Here is a 17,814-nt window from a genome sequence, read left to right on the forward strand (position 1 = left end):
CCCAAACTTCACTTCATCCTTGGTGTCTCCAGACCCCCAGGAACTCATCCAGACCTCCAGGAACTCATCCAGATCCTTGAAAACCCAGTTTAGTACCCAAAATTTGCTTCCCAAAATGTCAGAACCGGCTCCAAATCCAACCCTTCAATGAAAAACCACCCAGAACCCCAACTTGACTTCATCCCAGGTGTCTCCAGACCTCCAGGAACTCATCCAGACCCTTGAAAACCCAGTTTAGTACCCAAAATTTGCCTCCCCAAAATGTCAGAACCGGCTCCAAATCCAACCCTACCATGGAACACCCACCTGGAGAACACCAGAACCCCAAATTTTGCTCCGTCCCTGGTGTCTCCAATCTAAGCCCTCCATGGAAAACCACCAAGAACCCCAACTCCACTTCATCCCAGGTGTCTCCAGACCCCCAGGAACTCATCCAGACCCCCAGGAACTCATCCAGACCTCCAGGAACTCATCCAGACCCTTGAAAACCCAGTTTAGCACCCAAAATTCGCTCCCCAAAATGTCAGAACTGGTTCCAAATCGAACCCTTCAATGAAAAACCACCCAGAACTCCAACTTCACTTCATCCCTGGTGTCTCCAGACCTCCAGGAACTCATCCAGACCTCCAGGAACTCATCCAGACCTCCAGGAACTCATCCAGACCCTTGAAAACCCAGTTTAGCACCCAAAATTCGCTCCCCAAAATCTCAGAACCGGCTCCAAATCCAACCCTACCACGGAACACCAGAACCCCAAATTTCCTCCGTCCCTGGTGTCTCCAGACCTCCAGGAACTCATCCAGACCCTTGAAAACCCAGCTTAGTATCCAAAATCTGCTCCCCAAAATCTCAGAACCTGCTCCAAATCCAACCCTTCAATGAAAAACCACCCAGAACTCCAACTTCACTTCATCCCTGGTGTCTCCAGACCTCCAGGAACTCATCCAGACCCCCAGGAACTCATCCAGACCCTTGAAAACCCAGTTTAGCACCCCAAAATTGCTCCCCAAAATCTCCAATCTAAGCCCTCCATGAAAAACCACCCAGAACCCCAATTTGACTTCATCCCTGGTGTCTCCAGACCTCCAGGAACTCATCCAGACCCTTGAAAACCCAGTTTAGTACCCAAAATTCGCTCCCCAAAATCTCAGAACCTGCTCCAAATCCAACCCTTCAATGAAAAACCACCCAGAACTCCGACTTCACTTCATCCCTGGCGTCTCCAGACCCCCAGGAACTCATCCAGACCCCCAGGAACTCATCCAGACCTCCAGGAACTCATCCAGACCCTTGAAAACCCAGATTAGTACCCAAAATTCGCCTCCCCAAAATCTCAGAACCGGCTCCAAATCCAACCCCCTGCCACGGAACACCAGAACCCCAAATTTCCTCCATCCCAGGTGTCTCCTCCTCCATCCCTGGGGCCTCTCCTGTCCCTCACCTCCAGGAAGTAGAAGCGGTCCAGGCCCCCGGCCGAGTAGTCCTGGATGCTCTCGGTCAGGTCCTCTCCGTAGACCACGGAGCAGCGGCCCTGGACCGCCCGGAACTCCACGGTGGCCTCCTCGTCGCTCCAGTAGAGCAGGTTGATGTCGGCGTGGTAGCTCGCCTTCGTGGACTTGTGGGTGTTCTCGGGCCTGGAAGTTTCCAGAAGAACGCTGGGGTTATGGCGGGGGGGGAAAAGCCCCGAGGTGGGCGCTCCTCGTGGTGGGGTTGGGGTTTGGGGTTTGGGGTGGAGGGAAGGCTGGAGGTGGGATGGGGAGGGATTGAGGGAAAAGGGGTTTTTAGGGAGGTTGAGGTGTGCAGAGATGTCCAGAAATGTTCTGAGATGTTCAAAGAGCGCCCACGGCATCCGAAGATGAATCGAGATGTTCCAGAACAGCCAAAAATGTCCCAAAAGATCAAAAGATACACAAAAAAGTCCAAAGACATCCTAAGAAGTCCAAAGACATCTCAAGATGTCCCAGGACATCAAAAAATGTCCTAAAATATCCAAAAATGCCCAAAAAATCCAAAGACATCCAAAGATGTCTCAAGATGTTCCAAGACATTCAAAAATATACCAGAATATCCAAAGATACAAAAAAAAATCTGAAGAAGTCCAAAGACATCTCAAGATGTTCCAGGACATCTGAAAATGTCCCAAAATATCCAAAAAAAAAAAAAATCAAAGAAATCCAAAGATGTCTCAAGATGTTCCAGGACATCAAAAAATGCTCCAAAATGTCCAAAGTTACACAAAAAATATTCGAAGACATCCAAGGAAGTCCAAAGACATCTCAAGACATCCAAAGATGTCTCAAGATGCTCCAGGACATCCAGAAATGCTCCAAAATATCCAAAGATACACAAAAAAATCCAAAGACACCAAGAGAACTCTAAAGACATCTCAAGACCTCCCAGGACAGCCAAAAATGTCCCAAAATATCCAAAAATACCCCAAAAAATCTGAAGAAGTCCAAAGACACCTCAAGACATCCAAAGATGTCCCACCAGGATCACCCAAGTCCGTGGATTTCTACCCCAACTCCCAGCACCGCTCGTGCCACCGACCCCAAATCCTCATCAATTCTGGGACCACCTTCCCAACTTTGGGAAAAACCCTCAGGGATTTGGGGACAAAATTCCCAATTTTGAGGCCAACCAGCCTCACCAAGTCTGGGACAACCCTCCCAGTTTTGGGACAGCTCCTCCAACTGGGAAGGTCCAGCAAGGACCGTCCAAATCACGAAGTTCAACCAAGAACCGCCAAAACTTCAAGCCACCAAAATCGACTTCCACCGCCGACTCCAAACCTCCCCAAAACGCCCCAAAAGCGCCCGGATTCGGCACCTGTAGAACTTGTAGATGCAGAGCTTGATGTCGGCCTCGTTGGGTTTGCCGTTGCCGCGGAGGCTGCAGAAGATGCTCTTGATGCGGCCCACGCGGAACGGGTCGGGCGCGTCCAGGTTGCTGCCCTTGATGTACTCCGAGTACTTGCGGTAGTGCTCGGGGTGCAGCTCCTCGTCCACCGCCTCCTTCTTGGGCCTCTTGGCCGGGCTGGCCGGCTTCACGCTGGCGAAATCGGGAGAAACGGCCCCAAAACGTCGGCACGGGGAGGTGGGGGCGGTGGAGGGTGGAGTTAGGGGGGGTCTTGGAGGGGTTTTATGGACTTGAGTTGGGTTTAGTCCATCAAAAGTTGGAATTTGGGGGCCTTGGAGGGGTTTTATAGACTTGAGTTGGGTTTGTCCACCAGAAGTGGGTGGAGAGCTGGAATTTGGGGGTCTTGGAGGGGTTTTATGGACTTGAGTTGGGTTTGTCCATCAAAAGTTGGAATTTGGGGGTCTTGGAGGGGTTTTATGGACTTGAGTTGGGTTTGTGCACCAGAAGTGGGTGGAGAGTTGGAATTTGGGGATCTTGGAGGGGTTTTATGGACTTGAGTTGGGTTTGTGCACCAAAAGTTGGGTGGAGAGTTGGAATTGAAGGTTCTTGGGGGGGTTTTATAGACTTGAGTTGGGTTTGTGCACCAAAAGTTGGGTGGAGAGCTGGAATTTGGGGGTCTTGGAGGGGTTTGTCCATCAAAAGTTGGATGGAGAGCTGGAATTTGGGGGACTTGGAGGGGTTTTATGGACTTGAGTTGGGTTTGTCCGTCAAAAGTTGGGTGGAGAGTTGGAATTGAAGGTTCTTGGAGGGGTTTTATAGACTTGAGTTGGGTTTACCCACCAAAAGTTGGGTGGAGAGTTGGAATTTGGGGGTCTTGGAGGGGTTTTATGGACTTGAGTTGGGTTTGTCCATCAAAAGTTGGAATTTGGGGGTCTTGGAGGGGTTTTATGGACTTGAGTTGGGTTTGTCCACCAGAAGTGGGTGGAGAGCTGGAATTTGGGGGTCTTGGAGGGGTTTGTCCATCAAAAGTTGAATGGAGAGCTGGAATTGAAGGTTCTTGGAGGGGTTTTCCAGCCTTGACCCCAAAATTTTTGTCAAAAGTTGGTGAAAATTTGGAATTGAGAGATCTTGGGGAGGTTTTAGAGCCTTAACTCCACAATTCCAATTTATCCCCCCCAAAACTGGGTCAAAATTTGGAACTCAGGGTCTTAGAGGGATCTCCCAACTTCAAATCTCCGATCCTGCAATTCCCAAATTCCAATTCACCCCTCAAAAACACAGCTCCAGGATCATCCCACCAGAGCCACCTCTCCATGAAACACCAGAAAACCAAAACTGGGGTAACTTTGATGCCGAACTTCTGGAAATTCAGGACACCAGACCTGCCATTCCCAGGTGGGGGAAAACCCCAAAATCCCAAAATCTCGCCCCAAAGGTGAGATCCTCTAAACCCACCTGAAGGAGAAGGCATCTGGCAGCAGGTAGACGCCGTCCCCAACCCGGTACTGGACGCCGTTCTTGGTGGCCACGGCGTAGAACATCTTCCCGTCGGCCTCCTCCAGCGGCTCGGCCACCTTGGGGATCTCCTTGTGCCTCACCTCGTCCAGGCGTGCGCAGCTCATGCAGAACCTGCCGGGACACCACCAGGTTCTCCCCAAAAAAAATCCCATTTTTGAGGCGGGAAGAAGCCAAAACTTGGAGTTTTCCACCCAAAAACTGACTTGTACTTGTTGTCCTCGGTGGGCTGCGTGCTGGGCGGGCTCTCGAAGCGCGCGTACTCCTGGTCGTACCACATCTGGTAGAAGTAGGTCCTCCCATCGTCCTCCACCATCTTGATCTCCGTGTCCAGCCCGCCCTGGAGGACAGAGAGCAGCGGCGTGGCCGGGCTGGGCGGCGCTGACCGGCGCGGGCGGGCCCAGCTGTCCCCACCTCCGTGTCCCCACCTCCATGGCCCAGTTGTCCGAGGGCGCCTTGTAGATGACGTTGACCTTGCCGTGGATGTAGGAGAGCTGCATGTCCTCGCACTCGTCCACCAGGAACAGCTCCAGAGGGTCCGAGGTGGCCCCCAGGACGGTGTCCGAGCCCGGGCAGAACCAGTGGGCGTGGAACATCTGGCCACTGCTGTCCTCCCACATGGCCGTCACCCTGAGGGGTGGCGCGGTGTGAGAGGGGATGTCCCCATGTCCCCAGCCCCATGGGAGAATGGAGAGCCCACCTGGGCAGGTGGGATCATCAGGGACATCCCCATGTCCCCAAGCCATGGGAGAATGGAGAACCCACCTGGGCAGGTGGGATCATCAGGGACATCCCCATGTCCCCAACTCATAGGAAGATGAAGAACCCACCTGGCCAGGTAGAGGGGCTCGGTGGGGATGTCCCCGTGTCCCCACCCCTGTGTGCACATGAAGAACCCACCTGGGCAGGTAGAGGGGCTTGGTAGGGATGTCCCCATGTCCCCACCCCTGTGAGAACAATGAGAACCCACCTGGGCAGGTAGAGGGGCTCGGTGGGGATGTCCCTGTGTCCCCACCCCTGTGTGCACATGGAGAACCCACCTGGGCAGGTAGAGGGGCTCGGTGGGGATGTCCCCATATCCCCACTCCTGTGTGCACATGAAGAACCCACCTGGCCAGGTAGAGGGGCTCGGTGAGGATGTCCCCATGTCCCCACCCCTGTGTGCACATGGAGAACCCACCTGGCCAGGTAGAGGGGCTTGGTGGGGTCGTCGGGGCTCACGGAGACGCAGTCTCCCACCTCCAGCGTCTCGGAGTCGATGCAGACGCGTTGGTAAAAATCCTTCTTGCCGTCGCTCTGCGGGGCACGGGGGCGTTACAGGTACGGCCTCACCTGGATGAGGTCCTCACCTGGATGGGTTCCCCCATCCATGAGATCCAACTCTGGCCTCACCTGGATGGGTTCCCCTCACCTGGATGGGTTCCCCTCACCTGGATGGGTTCCCTCACCCGGATGGGTTCCCCCATCCATGAGATCCAACTCTGGCCTCACCTGGATGGGTTCATTCACCCCTAAGATCCAACTCTGGCCTCACCTGGATGGGTTCCCCTCACCTGGATGGGTTCTCCTCACCTGGATGGGTTCTCCTCACCTGGATGGGTTCTCCTCACCTGGATGGGTTCTCCATCCACAAGATCCAACTCTGGCCTCACCTGGATGGGTTCCCTCACCTGGATGGGTTCCCCTCACCTGGATGGGTTCCCCCATCCATGAGATCCAACTCTAACCTCACCTGGATGGGTTCTCCTCACCTGGATGGGTTCTCCCACCTTGCCAGATCCCCTCACCTGGATGTGTCCCCTCACCTGGACGTGTCCCCTCACCTGCACGTGTCCCCTCACCTGGACGTGTCCCCTCACCTTTCCAGGCCCCCTCACCTGCCCAGGTGCCTCACCTTGATGGGCTCCCCCACCCAGGAGATCCGGCTCTTGTTCTGCTTCTTCTTGCGGCCCTGGAGCATCTTCTTGGGCGAGGGCATCTCGGGGATGTTGTCATCGACCTCCTCATCCTCATCCGCCTCCCGCACCGCCAGGTTGGGACACCTGCGACGTCACCGGGGGCGTCACCGGGGGTGTCACCAGAGATGGGGACACTGGGGACATTGGGGACATCGGGGACAGGGCCACCCACCTCCTCTGCAGACACGCCTGCTTGCTGCGGCCACTGCCACCGAACTTGACCATGTTCTGGCACGCCTTGCACTTGCCACACTCGGGCTGCTGGCACACCTGGCACGGGACGGGGACACCGGTGACACCGGGAATGCCCCTCCACGATCAACTCAACCAACTCGTGATGTTGATGTTGGCCAAGGTTGGAAGATCCTCCAAAACCAAGCAGCCAACCCGTGACACTGACAGTGACCAAGGCTGGAAAAGCTCTCCAAGATCAACCCAGCCTATGGTAATAACTGTGACCAAGACTGGAAGAGACCTTCACGACCAACCAACCGAACCCAACCCAACCCAAGCCATGACATTGGTGTTGACCAAGGCTGGAAAAGCTCTCGGAGATCGACCCAACCCAACCCATGACAATAGCATTGACCAAGATTGGAAGACTCTCCCAGATCAGCCAACCCAACCCAGGGAGGTGACATTGACCAGCACTGGGAGTCCTTCAAGACCAACCAACCCAACCCAAGCCATGACACCGGCGTTGACCAAGGCTGAAAAAGCCCTCCAAGATCAACCCAACCCAACCCAACCCATGATAATAACTTTGACCAAGTTTGGAAGACTCTCCCAGATCAGCCAACCCAACCCAGGGAGGTGATGTAGACCGAGACTGGAAGAGACCTTCAAGACCAACCAACCCAACCCATGATGCTGTCATTGACCAAGACTGGAGGAGACCTTCAAGACCAACCAACCGAACCCATGACGTTGATATTGACCAAGACTGGAAGAGACCTTCAAGACCAACCAACCCAACCCATGACGCTGATGCTGACCAACACTGGGAGTCCTTCAAAACCAACCAACCCAATCCAACCCATGACGTTGACCAAGGGCTGGAAGACCTTTCAACACCAACCACCCAAACCCATCCCCGCCGGTGACCCGCGGTCACCTCGCAGACGCCGCAGCGCCGGCGCTTGGTGGCGTTCTCCTTGTCCTCCTCGCGCTCGTCCTTCTCGATCTGCTCCGAGAAGAAGGTGTCGAAGATGAGGTACACCAGCTTGGTGGTGGTGGCCTTGGTGGGACCCTTGTCCTTGTCGATGCGCGTGGGGTGGCGGATGGCCTGGCGCCGCACGGCTCGCCTGCGGCACGGGGACAGCGCTCAGGCCACGCCCAGGGGCGGGGACACCACCCCAGGGACCCCCACAGGTGCCGGGTGAGGTCCCCAAAAGGTGTGGATGGATTTTGGGGACCCAACCCAAAGTCCTTCTCCCTCTGGAGCAGCACCAGGTTTGGGTTTGCCCAGTTTTAGGAGGATCTTCCCAATTTTGGGAGGATCTTCCCAATTTTGGGAGGATCTTCCCAATTTTGGGAGGGTTTTCCCTATAGGGAGGGTTTTTGTGATCTTGGGAGGATCTTCCCAATTTTGGGAGAATTGTCCCAGTTTTGGGAGGACCTTCCCAATTTTGGGAGAATTGTCCCAGTTTTGACAGGGTTTTGTTTTCTTGGGTGGATCTTCCCAATTTTGGGAGAATTGTCCCAGTTTTGGGAGGACCTTCCCAATTTTGAGAGGGTTTTTGTGATCTTGGGGGGATCTTCCCAATTTTGGGAGAACTGTCCCAATTTTGAGAGGGTTTTTGTGATCTTGGGGGGATCTTCCCAATTTTCGGAGAATTGTCCCAATTTTGGGAGGGTTTTTGTGATTCTTGGGGGGATCTTCCCAATTTTGGGAGAACTGTCCCAATTTTGGGAGGGTTTCTGCTCTGATTCCCAGCACTTCTCTCTCACTACTGAACCCAAATCCTCACCAGTTTTGGGCAAATTCTCTTACTTTCGAGGTCCCACTTCCCAGATTCTGGTCGGATTTTCCCGATTTTGGGTTTTTTGCCCCCAGACCTCACCTCTTGCCCAGGGTGACCCCGGCCAGCTTGATGAGGTCCCTCATGCAGGGCGTGATGAGCACCGGGGGCTCGTCGCTGTCGCCGGCCTCGTCGTAGCTCTCCACCTGCTCCACCACGAACTGGGCGTGGCGCAGCAGCGAGTCCTCCGTGAAACGGTTGAAGTTGAGCCCCGCCGGCGGCACCGTGGTCTGGGGGAGGTTGGGAAGGGTTGGAGATGGTTGGGAAGGGTTGGGAAGGGTTGGGGATGGTCTCTGACCCCTCCCCAGATCGCCCATTCCAAAGGTCACCAAGGTTGGGAAGGGTTGAGATGGTTGGAGATGATTTGGGATGGTTGGGAAGGGTTGGGGATGGTCTCTGACCCCTCCCCAGATTGCCCATTCCAAAGGTCACCAAGGTTGGGAAGGGTTGAGATGGTTGGAGATGATTTGGGATGGTTGGGAAGGGTTGGGGATGGTCTCTGACCCCTCCCCAGATTGCCCATTCCAAAGGTCACCAAGGTTGGGAAGGGTTGAGATGGTAGGGAATGTTTGGAGATGGTTGGAAAGGGCTGGAGATGGTTTGGGATGGTTTAGAAGAGTTAGAGATGGTTGGGAAGAGTTGGGGATGGTTGGAGATGGTTTGGAAGGGCTGGGAAGGGTTGGAGATGTTTTGGAAGGGTTGGGAAGGGTTGGAGATGGTTGGGGATGGTTGGGAAGGGTTGGAGATGGTTTAGAAGGGTTGGAGATGGTTTAGAAGGGTTGGAGATGGTTGGAGATGGTTTGGGATGGTTTGGGATGGTTTAGAAGAATTGGGAAGGGTTGGGGATGGTTGAGAGATGGTTTGGGATGGTTGGGAATGGCTGGGAAGAGTTGGAGATGGTTTAGAAGGGCTGGGGATGGTTGGAGATGGTTTGGGATGGCTGGGAAGAGTTTGGGATGGTTGGAAAGTGTTGGGGATGGTTTGGGATGGTTGGGAAGGGCTGGGGATGGTTGGGAAGGGTTGGAGATGGTTGGGGATGGTTGGGAGTGGTTGGGAAGAGTTGGAGATGGTTTAGAAGAGTTGGGGATGGTTGGGAAGGGCTGGGAATGGTTTGGGATGGTTGGGAATGGTTTGGAAGGGTTTGGGATGGTTTAGAAGAGTTGGGGATGGTTGGGAAGGACTGGGGATGGTTGGGAAGGGCTGGGGATGGTTGGAGATGGTTTGGGAAGAGTTTGGGATGATTTAGAAGGGCTGGGGATGGTTGGGAATGTTTGGAGATGGTTGGGAAGGGTTGGGGATGGTTGGGAAGGGCTGGGGATGGTTTGGGATGGTTTGGAAGAGTTTGGGATGGTTGGGAAGGGTTGGGGATGGTTGGGAAGGGCTGGGGATGGTTTAGAAGGGTTGGGGATGGTTGGAGGTGGTTTGGGATGGTTTAGAAGAGTCGAGATGGTTGGGAAGAGTTGGGGATGGTTTGGGATGGTTTAGAAGAGTTGAGGTGGTTGGGAAGGGTCGGGACGGTTTAGAAGGGTCGGGGATGGTTTGGGATGGTTGGGAAGGGTTGGGGATGGTTTGGGATGGTTGGGAAGGGTTGGGGATGGTTTGGGATGGTTGGGAAGAGTTGGGAATGTTTGGAGATGGTTTGGGATGGTTGGGAATGTTTGGAGATGGTTGGGAAGGGTCGGGACGGTCTCTGCGGTGGCGCCGTCACCTCGATCTTGTTGAGCAGGTCCTCGTAGCTGACGTGGCGGTTGTTCTGCAGGAACTCCACCACGATCTTGCTCATGTAGATCTTCTCCTGCATCAGCGCGAAGGTGGGCGCGTACTCCTCGCTCGGCTCCATCAGGATGTAGTCGGCAAAAGCTGGAAAAAAACCCCAAAATTGGGGGAATTTGGGGAAAAATGGGGGGTTTGGGTGGAGGGGAGGAAAGGAATGGGGAAAAAGAGGGGAAGAGGAGGAAAAAGAGGAAGGGGAAAGAAAAGAGGAAAGAGAGAAGAAATAACGGGGAAAAGAGGAAAAGAGGAGGAAAGAAAATAAGGGGAAAAAAGCAGGAAAATGGAGAAAAAGGAGGAAAGAAAGAGGAAGGAAAAGAGAAAGAAAATAAAGGGGAAAAGAGCAGGAAAAAGGAGAAAAGAGAAGAGAAAGAAGGAAGGAGAAGAAAAGAGAAAAAAAGACAGAGAAAAAATGGAAAAAAGAGAGGGGAAAAAAGAGAAAAAGAAAGAAAAAGAGAACAAAACAAAATAAAACAAGAAAAAACAGGAACAAAAGGAGAAGGAAGAAGTAAAGGGAGAAAAAGAGAAAATGGGAAAAAGGGAGGAGAGAAAATGGAAAAAAAGGGAGAAAAGGAGGAGAAAGGGAGAAGAAAGAAGGGAGAAAAAGGAGGAGAAAGGGCAAAAACCCTGAATCCCTCCCCTCAAAAAAAACCCAAAATAACCCAAAACCAACCCCAAAAAGCCCCAAATTCCCCCAAACTCCCCCAAAATCCCCTCCTCACCTGTGCTGAAGCCGATCAGCGCCTTCTCCCCGCCGTCGAAGCCCGTGATCCACCAGGCGTTGATGGGCCCCAACTTCTTGGCTCTCACCCCACCTGCCAAGCCAAAAAAAAAACCCCAAAAAAACCCCAAAAATCTGGACCGTTCCCACCTGGAATGGGAAATCCCAAAAATGCCCCAAAACCGCGGGCGGGCCCTCACCGTCCATGCAGGGGTTGTCGTCGTAGATGGGTTTGACGACGCCGCTGAAGTAGAGCTCGATGTTCCTCTCGATGAGGCCGGTGTCGAAGGGACACAGGTGCCCCCTCTTGTCGTAAACGCTGCCGGGGGGGACAGGGTTAGGGTTAGGGTTAGGGTTAGGGTCCAGAGGGGATTCCAGAGGGGATTCCAGAGGGGATCCCGGCCCCCGGGGTCTCACCTGAAGGAGGTGACTTTGTGCTGGGGAAGGTCCTCGTAGCTCTCGAAGCCGTCCTCGTTGGCGTCGAAGATGGACAAGCGCTCGTCCGTCAGCATCTCCGGCTCCTCCAGCTGGGTTTGGGGCAGGGAAAAAACCAAAAAAACCAAAAATCAACAAAAAAAAGGGATTTAGGGATGTTCCTGATTTAGGGATGTTCCTGATTTAGGGATGTTCCTGATTTTCCTGAGCTCAAGGAAGGAGGGTTTGGATCCCTTACGGCGTCGTCGGGGTCCCCTTGGAAGAATTTGAGGTCGGGGTCGTCCAGGTACTGCCGGCAGTCGAGGCATTTTGGGGGCGTGGTCTGCAGGAGAGGGGAGGGAGAATCAGCTTTTCCCAAAGTTATTCCCGGATTTCTCCAGGATTTTGGGAAAATTTGGGGTTTCCCCCATCAGAACCAGGCCCAGCTGTTTGGTTTTGGGAAGCTGGCAATGGGTTTGTGTTCCCCATAGGGTAATCCATGCTTTGGAATAATCAACTCATCCCAAAAAACCCTAAAATTCAGGAGTTTTAAGGGATTTAGAGATCCCAAAAAAAAGCTGGAATGAGGAGGGACTTACTTTAGCAGGAGCAGTGATTTTAACCTGAGGGATTTCATCTTTGATTTCCGACCTGGGAGGGGAAAATGAAATTCTGGGATGAGGATGGAGCAGCGACGTCGTCGTTGTCGCTGTCGTTGTCACCGTCAGTGGGACACGGCTCTGGGAATGTTCCCCCCCTTTTCCTCACCCATCTTTGGTTTCCATTTTCATCCTTTTCTCATCTTGATCCTGGAGAAAAAGGCAAAAAAAAAAAAAAAAGGGAAAATGAGAAGGAAAACGTGGCCAAAAATCCTGGGAAATCACCCCAAAAACGACCTGGAAAAGGTCCAGGATGTCACCACTGACAAAATCCTGGGAAATCACCCCAAAAATGACCTGGAAAAGGTCCAGGATGTCACCACTGACCAAAATCCTGGGAAATCACCCCAAAAATGACCTGGAAAAGGTCCAGGGTGTCACCACTGACCAAAATCCTGGGAAATCACCCCAAAAACGACCTGGAAAAGGTCCAGGGTGTCACCACCAACCAAAATCCTGGGAAATCACCCCAAAAACGACCTGGAAAAGGCCCAGGGTGTCACCACCAACCTTCTCCTCCAGCTCCTCCTCCTCCTTCTCCACGTTCATCAGCTCCGGCTTCACCTCCCCGTTGGCCTCCTCTGATTTCCTCTTGTTGGGTCTGCGGGATCGAACCCAGGATGGGATTTTTTTTGGGGGAATGGGAAGGGTTTGGGATGGTGGGATGAGGAAGAGGAGGGTGACCCTTCCCACTGACCCTTTGGACAGGAGGCTGAGGATGGACGGCTGCCGGCCGGAGCTGCGGGTGACGCGGGCGCTGGCCGGGGACTCTGCGGGAAAAGCACGGAGGATCCCAGATCCCAACGGGAATTGCCACACCCCAAGGCCAGGAGACCCCAAAACCCTTCCTGAGGAGACCCCCCCCCATCCCAATGGGACCTGCCCCACCCCAAACCCTCCAGATCCCCCCAGAATTCCCCATTTACACCCCAAAAAAACCCCGAAACCCCAAATCCTCACTTTTGGCGTCCCCGTTGGAGCGGCTCCTGCGGGATTTCCGTGCCCTGGCGGCGGGGCCGGAGCAGGACGGGGACGAGGACGCCGCCACCCCCTCCTCGAGCTCCATGGCCCCATCCTCATCCTCATCGCTGCCGAAGGCGCCGTTCCCGGGGCAGCCGTTGGCACTGGGGCCCCCGGAGCCGTTGGGGGCCGAGAGCTCCTGGTGCAGCAGCGCCTTCACCTTGGCCAGGTAACGCTCCTGGGGACGGGAGCACCCAAATCCTGGGGCTTGATCCCAAATCCCACAGGGATTCATGATCCCAAACCCCAGGGTGTGATCCCAAACCCCATAGGGGATTCATGATCCCAAACCCCATAGGGGAATTGGGAGCGGAGCCATTGGGGGCTCAGAGAGAGCTCCTGGCGCAGCAGTGCCTTCACCTTGGCCAGATAACGCTCCTGGGGACGGGAGCACCCAAATCCCACAGGGATTCATGATCCCAAACCCCAGGGTGTGATCCCAAATCCCAGGGTGTGATCCCAAACCCCATAGGGGATTCATGATCCCAAATCCCAGGGTGTGATCCCAAACCCCATAGGGGATTCATGATCCCAAATCCCAGAGTGTGATCCCAAATCCCAGGGTGTGATCCCAAACCCCATAGGGGATTCATGATCCCAAATCCTGGGGCTTGATCCCAAATCCCACAGGGATTCATGATCCCAAACCCCATAGGGGATTCATGATCCCAAATCCCAGAGTGTGATCCCAAACCCCGTAGGGGATTCATGATCCCAAATCCTGGGGCTTGATCCCAAATCCCATAGGGATTCATGATCCCAAACCCCATAGAGGATTCATGATCCCAAATCCCAGGGTGTGATCCCAAACCCCATAGGGGATTCATGATCCCAAACCCCCTTGGGAAAGGGAGGCTGAGCATGAATCCCGGGATGTGATCCCAAATCCCACAGGGATTCACGATCCCAAATCCCAGGGTGTGATCCCAAACCCCATAGGGATTCGTGATCCCAAATCCCACAGGGAAAGCAGGGGCAGAGTGGAGTCCCAGGGTTTTCCTGGTTTCCTGGGGTTTTACCCCAAATCCCAGTGTTTTTTGGGCGTTTCCAGGTGTTTTACCCCAAATCCTGGTGTTTCACCCCAAATCCCGGTGTTTTTAGCCTTTCCCAGGTGTTTCACCCCAAATTCCAGGTGTTTCACCCCAAATCCCAGAGTTTCACCCCAAATCCCGGTGTTTTTTAGGATTTCCCAGGTGTTTCACCCCAAATCCCAGTTGTTTTTAGCCTTTCCCAGGTGTTTCACCCCAAATTCCAGGTGTTTCACCCCAAATCCCGGTGGTTTTTAGCCTTTCCCAGGTGTTTCACCCCAAATCCCGGTGTTTTTTAGGATTTCCCAGGTGTTTTACCCCAAATCCCGGTGTTTCACCCCAAATCCCGGTGTTTTTTAGGATTTCCCAGGTGTTTCACCCCAAATCCCGGTTGTTTTTAGCCTTTCCCAGGTGTTTCACCCCAAATCCCAGTGTTTCACCCCAAATCCCGGTGTTTTTTAGCCTTTCCCAGGTGTTTCACCCCAAATCCCGGTGTTTTTTAGCCTTTCCCAGGTGTTTCACCCCAAATCCCAGTGTTTTTTAGCCTTCCCCAGGTGTTTCACCCCAAATCCCGGTGTTTTTAGCCTTCCCCAGGTGTTTCACCCCAAATCCCAGTGTTTTTAGCCTTCCCCAGGTGTTTCACCCCGGTCCCATGTTCGGCTCTCACCTCGCTCAGCTCCTCCCGGCGCAGTTTGGCCTCGAGCTCGCTGAGCTGCAGCTGCACCTCGGCCTGCAGGAAGCCGTGGATGAGGCTCAGCTTCTCCTGGACGCTCTCCTGGGGACATTGGGGACACCGAGGGGACCTTGGGGACACTGAGGGGACCTTGGGGACACTGAGGGGACACTGGGGACATTGAGGGGACACTGGGGATGGAGGGGACACGGTGGGGACATCAGGGACAGGAAGCCGTGGATGAGGCTCAGCTTCTCCTGGACGCTCTCCTGGGGACATCGGGGACACCAAGGGGACATGGCAAGGACACTGGGGACATTCAGGACAGCCCAGGTGACATTGGGGACATTCAGGACAGACAGGTGACATTGGGGACATTCAGGACAGCCCAGGTGACACTGGGGACATTCAGGACTGCCCAGGTGACACTGGGGACATTCAGGACAGGCAGGTGACACTGGGGACACTCCAGGACTGCCCAAGTGACACTGGGGACACTCCAGGACTGGCAGGTGACATTGGGGACATTCAGGACTGCCCAGGTGACACTGGGGACATTCAGGACAGCCCAGGTGACACTGGGGACATTCAGGTGACACTGGGGACATTCAGGACTCACCTTCTCTCCCAGGTTCTCCTCATCCCGCTCCAAGTCCTGCAGCCTGGGGGGGGGGGGACACCGAGGGAGGGGACAAAGGGACAAAGGGACAAAGGGACAATGCAATCATCAGGATTGGGGTCAGAACCCCGGGATTGGGGTCAGAACCCCAGGATTGGGATCAGAACCCCCAGGATTGGGGTCAGAACCCCAGAATTGGAGTCAGGACCCCCAGATTATGGTCAGAACCCCCAGATTGGGGTCAGGACCATCAGAATTGGGGTCAGAACCCCGGGATTGGGGTCAGGACCCTGGGATTGGGGTCAGAACCCCAGGATTGGGGTCAGAAAACCCAGATTGGGGTCAGAACCCCAGGATTGGGGACAGAAACTCTGGAATGGGATCAGGACCCCCAGGATTGGGGTCAGGACAGGGGACACGAGCCAGGTCAGGACCCCTCAGGTGCCACAACCATTCCCTGGGAATGTCCCATCCACAGGGGTTTGGGATGGGACCCTCTGGGGTGGCCCCTGTCCCCTCTGGGATGGCTCCTGTCCCCCCCAGGATGGCTCCTGTCCCCTCTGGGGTGGCCCCTGTCCCCTCTGGGGTGGCTCCTGTCCCCTCTGGGATGGCTCCTGTCCCCTCTGGGGTGGCCCCTGTCCCCTCTGGGGTGGCTCCTGTCCCCTCTGGGATGGCTCCTGTCCCCTCTGGGGTGGCTCCTGTCCCCTCTGGGGTGGCTCCTGTCCCCCCAGGATGGCTCCTGTCCCCCCAGGATGGCTCCTGTCCCCTCTGGGATGGTTCCTGTCCCCCCAGGATGGCTCCTGTCCCCTCTGGGGTGGCTCCTGTCCCCAGGCCACCACCCTGTCCCCATGTCCCAGCACCTCTCCAGTGCCACCCCCACTTCCCATTTCCCTTTTCCTGCAGGATCTGGGGTTTTTTTGGGGGGGATTTTGGGGGTCCCCCGGGTTTGGGGACAGCCACGGGGACCTTGGGGACAGCGCGGGCACCGCGCCGGAAGCGGGGGAGGGGTTTGGGGCCCCCTCCCTTCCTGCCCGGCCTGGGGGGCACAGGAGGGGTTTTGGGGGGACACAGTGACAATTCCCACCGGGATCACCCCAAAATGTGCCACACCCCCACCCCAAAAATCCCTGAACAGGGGACACGGGGTGGGGACAAAGCCGGGGCCACGTGGGCACCCCAAAACTGGGGCAGGGGGGATTTGGGGGGTCCGGGACTGGAGAGGGGGGGGGGTCCCCAAAATATGGGGGGGGTCACTGCAGAGGGGGGCAGGGCACTTTTGGGGGGATCAGGGTAATTTTGGGGGTTCAGGGTAATTTTAGGGGCATCAGGGTAATTTTGGGGGGTTGGAGGGGGGTCAGGCTAATTTTGGGGGGTCCAGGAGTATCAGGGTAATTTTGGGGGGGGGGTTGAGGGGGATCAGGGTAATTTTGGGGGCATCAGGGTAATTTTGGGGGGTCTGTCAATGCAAGGTGATGCTGACAGCCCAGTCCTGGGGGGTCAGGGTGGTATTGGGGGGGGGTCACTGTTTTTGGGGGGGCTGTCAGTGCCATTGGGGGGGTGTCAGTGACATGAGGGGGTGTCAGTGACATTGGGGGGTGTCAGTGCCATTGGGGGGTGTCACTGCCATTATGGGGTGTCAGTGCCATTGGGGGGTGTCAGTGACATGAGGGAGTGTCAGTGCCATTGGGGGGTGTCAGTGCCATTGGGGGGGTGTCAGTGCCATTGGGGGGGTGTCAGTGCCATGAGGGGGTGTCAGTGCCATTGGGGGGTGTCAGTGCCATTGGGGGGTGTCAGTGCCATTGGGGGGGTGTCAGTGCCATGAGGGGGTGTCAGTGCCATGAGGGGGTGTCAGTGCCATGGGGGGGTGTCACTGCCATTATGGGGTGTCAGTGCCATTGGGGGGTGTCAGTGCCATGAGGGGGTGTCACTGCCATTATGGGGTGTCAGTGCCATGAGGGGGTGTCAGTGCCAGGGCTGGTGGCCCTCAGCCCATCCCGGGGGTCTCAGCCCATCCCGGGGGGTGTCAGTGCCAGGGCTGAGGGTGGTGTCAGTGCCATGAGGGGGTGACACTGCCAAGGCTGGGGGGGCCCTCAGCCCTCCCTGGGTGGGGTCTGCGTGTGAGGGGCTGTGAAGGGTCATGAGGGGCTGTGAAGGGTCATGAGGGGCTGTGAGAGGTTCTGAAGGGTCATGAGGGGCTGTGAGAGCTGAGGGGCTCTGGGAGCCGTGAGTGCAGCAAGGGTTGTGGGGAGTTCTGAAGGGCTCTGAGAGCTCTGAAGGCTGTGAGGGCTCTGAGGGGCTCAGAGCTGTGAGGGACTGCAAAGGGTCATGAGGGGCTCCAAGGGCTGTGAGGGGCTCTGAGAGCTGTGAGGGGCTCTGAGCTCTGAAGGCTCTGAGAGCTGTGAGGGCCTCAGAGCTCTAAAGGCTGTGAGGGGCTCTGAGGGGCTTAGAAGGCTCTGAGAGGCTCTGAAGGTTGTGAGGGGCTCTGAGAGCTGTGATGAGCTATGAGTGTTGTGAGGGGCTCTGAGAGACTCTGAGGTCTGTGAGGGGCTCAGAAGGG

General features: G+C 55.4%; 1 protein-coding gene across 1 annotated transcript in view; it reads right to left on the reverse strand.

The window, feature by feature from the left end:
- The window catches only part of DNMT1 (DNA methyltransferase 1), a 30,943-nt gene that overhangs the window by 12,061 nt on the left and 1,068 nt on the right, over nt 1-17,814 (reverse strand). Inside the window, exons 2-23 of the mRNA XM_071418603.1 lie at nt 15,258-15,300; nt 14,633-14,740; nt 12,878-13,115; nt 12,615-12,687; nt 12,428-12,518; nt 12,027-12,067; nt 11,858-11,909; nt 11,518-11,601; nt 11,262-11,371; nt 11,045-11,163; nt 10,846-10,938; nt 10,062-10,213; nt 8,396-8,583; nt 7,447-7,636; nt 6,505-6,602; nt 6,269-6,416; nt 5,555-5,670; nt 4,803-5,004; nt 4,581-4,714; nt 4,315-4,488; nt 2,830-3,051; nt 1,442-1,634 (exon numbers count right to left, since the gene is read on the reverse strand). Of these exons, the coding sequence (XP_071274704.1) occupies nt 1,442-1,634; nt 2,830-3,051; nt 4,315-4,488; nt 4,581-4,714; nt 4,803-5,004; nt 5,555-5,670; nt 6,269-6,416; nt 6,505-6,602; nt 7,447-7,636; nt 8,396-8,583; nt 10,062-10,213; nt 10,846-10,938; nt 11,045-11,163; nt 11,262-11,371; nt 11,518-11,601; nt 11,858-11,909; nt 12,027-12,067; nt 12,428-12,518; nt 12,615-12,687; nt 12,878-13,115; nt 14,633-14,740; nt 15,258-15,300 (2,869 nt within the window). The remainder of the gene's footprint in view (nt 1-1,441; nt 1,635-2,829; nt 3,052-4,314; nt 4,489-4,580; nt 4,715-4,802; nt 5,005-5,554; nt 5,671-6,268; nt 6,417-6,504; nt 6,603-7,446; nt 7,637-8,395; nt 8,584-10,061; nt 10,214-10,845; nt 10,939-11,044; nt 11,164-11,261; nt 11,372-11,517; nt 11,602-11,857; nt 11,910-12,026; nt 12,068-12,427; nt 12,519-12,614; nt 12,688-12,877; nt 13,116-14,632; nt 14,741-15,257; nt 15,301-17,814) is intronic.

This window comes from Agelaius tricolor, unplaced genomic scaffold (genome assembly GCF_023055355.1).
Source record: "Agelaius tricolor isolate 1412-34295 unplaced genomic scaffold, bAgeTri1.0.p SCAF_88, whole genome shotgun sequence".
In the NCBI taxonomy this organism is placed as follows: domain Eukaryota; kingdom Metazoa; phylum Chordata; class Aves; order Passeriformes; family Icteridae; genus Agelaius; species Agelaius tricolor.